Source organism: Trachypithecus francoisi, unplaced genomic scaffold (genome assembly GCF_009764315.1).
Source record: "Trachypithecus francoisi isolate TF-2019V2 unplaced genomic scaffold, Tfra_2.0 Lachesis_group15, whole genome shotgun sequence".
In the NCBI taxonomy this organism is placed as follows: domain Eukaryota; kingdom Metazoa; phylum Chordata; class Mammalia; order Primates; family Cercopithecidae; genus Trachypithecus; species Trachypithecus francoisi.
In genome coordinates this window covers 95,966,743-95,972,315 of record NW_022681460.1, presented here as the reverse complement: position 1 = coordinate 95,972,315, position 5,573 = coordinate 95,966,743, and the positions used below count along the sequence as shown (strand labels likewise).

The 5,573-nt window shown below is 45.0% G+C and overlaps 1 protein-coding gene across 1 annotated transcript; it reads right to left on the bottom strand.

Moving 5' to 3' along the window:
• Nucleotides 1-2,303: 2,303 nt before the first annotated feature.
• On the bottom strand, nucleotides 2,304-5,226 carry HTR1B (5-hydroxytryptamine receptor 1B). The gene has a single exon (XM_033235597.1). The coding sequence runs from the start codon at nucleotides 4,860-4,862 to the stop codon at nucleotides 3,690-3,692; it is 1,173 nt and encodes a 390-aa protein (XP_033091488.1). The 5' UTR covers nucleotides 4,863-5,226; the 3' UTR covers nucleotides 2,304-3,689.
• Between the last annotated feature and the right edge of the window lie 347 nt (nucleotides 5,227-5,573).

The following is a 5,573-nucleotide window of genomic DNA, read 5'->3' as shown; positions in this document are numbered from 1 at the left end:
CAAGTACCCCTGTTCTGTGCTACAGGCACTCTGCATCCACAGAGGAGACAATGGGAAATAATGACTAAGAGGAAGTCCAATCTGCTGAGAGTCAAAAAAGTGTCACGCATCTCAATAAGTGCTTTACGTGTATAGGTTCTAAAACTTTACATCAACTTGTAGGTAGATGGTATTTGAGAAGGAAGAACCACATAGTTCTAACATACTTTATTTGCAATTCAAACCTAGGACTGACTACAAAAGCTACCTTTCTGCCTACTTTACTGGTCTTAAGATAGGTCAGTCTACTCCTCTGAAGTCTTCTTCTAACCCAGTTCCTCGTTCTGTATTTTAAGCACCATCAAGTCCTTGGAATCTGACTACCTAGCCTAGAGACTAAAGGTCCCCTCTGAAAACTAATCTGGAAAACTCTTGTGATAGTGTATCTAACCCTCTCTCTTTGCAGAATATGAAAGCACAATCCATTTCTTTCCTTTCAAATTCTTCCTTCAGATATAAACTAAATCCCCCAAGTCATGGCAGCACGTATCAGTCAGCCACAGTATCATTTACTATTAATCATTCTCTAGTGAAGGCTCAGACTCCTCAACACAACCCCAGAATCCAAGGAACCAATTTTTCCACAATAATAGAACTACTACCCGACACTTTTTAGAACACAAAAGGACTTTTATTTATTCTCCTAAATTTCATTTCCAACGATACATTTCCTGAAAGGCGGAATATCAAAGGCAATTTTCAGTCACAGCAACTCCATCAAATACACATAATCTGATATTTTACTGCTTCAGTGAATTATAATCTTCTCAGGGTTTCCTGGTTAAAGAAGACATAACTAAGATAACAGAGACGAAAAATTAAGAATATTGTTCTTTAGAAAATTTGTTGAACTCAATAAACATTCATTCATGGGTGTAGTGTCCATTTTTAAAAGGAAACGCTAAAATTCCTAGAAACACAAGACAATATTGGTATTATTGAATGAGTATACATTCATATATTTCTGTGAAAATTTGTGCAATTAAACAATATGGAAAATGTTGTTTGTTACCATAGCCAATGAAAATATATTTTCATTGCTATGTAAGTTAAACATTTCCATCTCCCGCTTTATGTTCTGCAAAAAAGCCACGTGTCTAGTTTATGAAATAAACTATGCTATAGGCAGCAGTAACTGAAAAGGAGCTTAACAGTCTTAACTACATACCCCTGGGATGAATAATACACTTTGCATAATCATGTGCAATGCTGAATGATGATTCTATATCTCTTATAACTATAAGGGTTTGCAAGCTTCTATTTCATACAATATGCCCCAAATCCAGGCAATACAGCCAAATAGTCAAGCAATAATTTAGGTGGTTAATCTACAAAATGGCAAACAACCCATTCAACTAAACTGATTGTGTTTTGTTAATGTGAGGACACCATCAATACAGGTACCCTATAAAGAAATCACTTGTAAGTGGCTATTTGTTTTAATTAAGGTTTCCTCCTAAGGTTCTTAGAAGTTGACTTAATTGCCTCTTAGGACCAAAGAAAATACAGCTGTATAAACAGAAGACCACAGTATTAATAACATAAAAACAAACACCATGCTCTATGCACATTCCTCCATAGGAGAAATGTCACAAAAAACAAACAAAGAAACTTGGGGATCCAGCCGAAGTACAGGCATATCTAATGCTTAAAGTTTTCTCTCACACCAGTGACAGGTATAAATATTGATCAAAACTCCCCTTTTTAGTTAGCTTATGTGTGAATCTTTGAATAGTATATTTTCAAGGGTGATTACCCAAGATGAAGGTCTGCACAGTAGGCAAGCAGTGTGCTTCAGTTCAAGACATTTATTGTCTGACAAACAGGACTAGGGAGCTTCAAGCAAGGAGTGAATCCATTTCACAAAGACCACTTGCTTCTGCAGACAAAAGGTATCAACTGCAGAATGCCCTCTGAGGAAAGGAGTGTGAATTTTCTTTGGCATGTTAAATGCTGTGCATATACATTTTTTTCATGCAGATAATCCCTCAGGACTACTTCTTATTAAAATATACATTTTTTTCATATTTTATTGCATGACTTTATCCTGTATTAGGGAGCTCTCAGAGGAAATTTGAAATAACTAAGTATTCTTGAAATTTGAAAAGACTGATAAATTTAAAGTATTCCAGATATTACATTCATTGAGATATCAGGTTGGTAACGAATATACAAAGGTCAAAAGTTTGCCAGTCTCCTGATTGTTTAGTAAGTCTGAGGTTTGGTTCTGCAAGTTAAAAAAAAAAAAAAAAGGGCTGAATTTTAGCTTCTCTAAGCTTTTCTAAAGTTGTTGTATGTCATTTTCTAGCAATCTTTTCTCTTGCCCAAACTTCAATGACAGCAACAATGGAAAAAGAAACAAGTTTATTTTCTTTCCAATATCGTTTTTAGAGCCCTTACTGTATTTTAAAGGTTTCTGGAGAAGGGAGATAGTTCTCTTGGTTTCTTTATATGTTAGCACACAAGGAATCACAGATGGGAAGGAGAGTGCAAATGACTATCAGATAAAAGTCTCATGCATTTTAAGATTTTTTACAAGTCAAAATATACATCCTTCTATTACCCCTACCCCATTCCTCAATTGTGTAAGAACTAGTCCCATGTCATCAGTCTCCTTCACATCTCACTCAGTTGAATAAAAAATAGACACTTTTCTTGTTAAGGAACAGTATATCTCCAATACTAATCGGTTTTACCAATTGCATTAGTAAGAAATATAGCAGCAGTGTGGGCTGAGTCACCCATCATACCCTTCATTTATGGGGATTTAAATGTGTAAAGTGACAGGTACATGAAATTAGGAGAAAAAAAAGCAGTCTGCAGACTTTGGCACTAGCACACATAATGGTTTGTTTGTTAGAGCTGTGGTTTGACCATCGCTAAACAAGAATTACAAAATTACAAATCTGCAGAAAACAAACAATCATAGGTGTTGATTCTCAGTTTAACACTCTCATCTCCCATTCCCACCCTCCCACCCCCATATAGTTTCAAGTATAATAAAAATAGAGATCTCAGCATCAGAATTTTGCTGTTAACTCTTCAAGGTTTCTCTGTGCCATCCAAGCCACACATAGGGTTTGAAGCACCAAATCCACAAGTTTCTCCAACCAAGTTTAAATAGACAAAAACTGAAGACTGAATGATGCCAAAGTAACTGTTCTTAAATTAAGCTGTAACACAAAGTTCTCCCCAAAAACACAGGGCATTAAGCGTCTAGTTCAAGTACTGCCAGGCTGTATGTAGATCTGTCTCAGACAAGCTTCAGACAACAATTACAAATACACTGGTTCTAGTGGGCATTATCCATGATACCAAAGCAGGGCAGGGATCCCCTTCCATAATCAATTTTTAAAAGTTGCAATCCCCTTTGGGATTGGCTGCCGCAGGGGTCAGTGCTGAGCCCGAGGCTTGAGGGGGAGGAAGTGACCCTCCTCCTGGGCAGGGAAGCTCTACGTTTAGTTTGAACACTTCTCCTTTCAGAGCTCTCTCTCAGGACTATCCTGGCTTCTCAGGATCCTTTGCCCTTGCTCAGGAGAGAGAGCCTCGCTGGGACCCAGTAACCGCGAAAGAAGATTCGACCTACCTGTGGAACCAGACACAACTTGGTCCCCAAAGGTCGCTTAGGCGACCCCACTGCAATTGGCAAGTCAACTCGCGCACTTAAAACGTATCAGTTTATGGAACGCTTGTTTAAAGTCCTCATTGGACATGGTATAGATTACGGGGTTAATGAGGGAGTTGAGATAGCCCAGCCATGTGAAGAAGTCAAAGATGGCTAGGTGGAACCAGCAGGCATCTTTGCAGATCGGCATCACTAGGGAGATGATGAAGAAGGGCAGCCAACACACAATAAAGGCTCCCAAAATGATCCCCAGGGTCTTGGTGGCTTTGCGCTCCCTAGCGGCCATGAGTTTCTTCTTTTCCAGCAGGGCGTCGGAGACTCGCACTTTGACTTGGTTCACGTACACAGGAGATCCGGATTCGCTGGGCACGTCGGGAACCCGCGAGTTAATAGAGGTGACCGAAGACGTGGACCCGGGGGAGTCCGTTATCAGCTGGGCTCGGGTCAAGCGCTTGCCGGTCCTGTTGGGCGTCTGTTTCAAAATCCGGGAGCGGGCTTCCACGTAGATGCGGCCATAGAGGGCGATGAGGAGCAGGGTGGGAAAGTAGAAAGCACCCACCGTGGAGTAGACCGTGTAGAGGATGTGGTCGGTGTTCACCACGCAGTCCGACACCTCCTCTTCGGCCTTGGCCTGACGCCAAAAGAAGGGCGGCAGCGAGATAGAGATGGAGAAGACCCACACCAGCGCGATCATGACCGCCGCCCTCTTGGGAGTCCTTTTAGCTGAGTACTCCACAGCGTCCGTGATGGCCCAGTAGCGGTCCAGGGCGATGACACAGAGGTGCAGGATGGAGGCAGTGCAACAGGTGATGTCCGACGACAGCCAGAAGTCACAGACCACCTGGCCCAGTGTCCAGCGGCCGGTGACAGTGTACATGGTGCTGACGGGCATCACCAGGATGGACACGAGCAGGTCGGTGACCGCCAGAGAGGCGATTAGATAGTTAGCCGGGGTGTGTAGCTTCCGGGTCCGGTACACTGTGGCAATCACAAAGGCATTGGAGAGCGTGGTGGCCAAGGTGATGAGCGCCAGTAGCACAACCAGCAGTACTTTCCAGGGTAGGGCGATGGAGTCCTGGTAAATATAGTCCTTGGTGCTGCAGTTTTGGGAGGGAGCAGAGGATACGTTGGCTTGAGGAGCCCAGGTCTCGGAGCCCGCGGGCGGCGGTGGAGCGCACTGAGCACCCGGTTCCTCCATGGTTCTCCTCGCCCCAGCCCCAGAGCGCAGCTCTTCTGCATGGAGCGGACGAAGGAGAGGGCGGAAGGACCGTGGCGATCGCAGGTTTGTCCGCAGTTGATAGTTCCGTGAGTTCCTCAATTATTCCTCCGCCCAGGTTCACAGCTGAAACTAGAGGTCATGGGTGCGGCAGCCGAGGCAGGCGGGCGCGTGTCCTGCACTTCCAGAGCGCCTGGCAAAGCCGCCGCGTCTGTGGTTGTTCCTCTCCACACCGGGTGTTAGCCCTGGGTTGCTAAGAACTGGCCCACCGAGCCCTGCTCCGCTCCAGCTCCCTGGAGGCGTCTAGTGCCGGAGGGTGAAGTACTGCTTGAGGAGAAGGCTTTGACCAAATGGGATCTCTTACCCCAGTTGCTTGAGGCTGAGCGTCTCCTAACCTGGACGCTCTTGGATCTGCAGACTTTGCCCACAGGAGTTTCCTAGGTGTGGAGACCAAAGCTTGCAGGCCAGCGAGAGGTCCCGATCTTGCATTCCCGCCCCCCGCCCCAAGCTGGGGCACTTTTTTGAGGCTGCAGCGGCCGCCAGAGCTGGGTGCGGTGAAGTCTAGGAGCAGCGCTGAGCCGCGCCTCGCGCCGGAGCTCTGCCCTCCCTCTCTTTTCACTCTCTGGCCACTCGGACGAGCGGCCCCGCGGAGACGGAGCCATAAAAGGGGGGACAATGGGGCTGGAGTTGCGG

Excerpts from the sequence above, each read along its gene's own strand:
- HTR1B (XM_033235597.1), bottom strand. The coding sequence starts at position 4,862 with ATGGAGGAACCGGGTGCTCAGTGCGCTCCACCGCCGCCCGCGGGCTCC.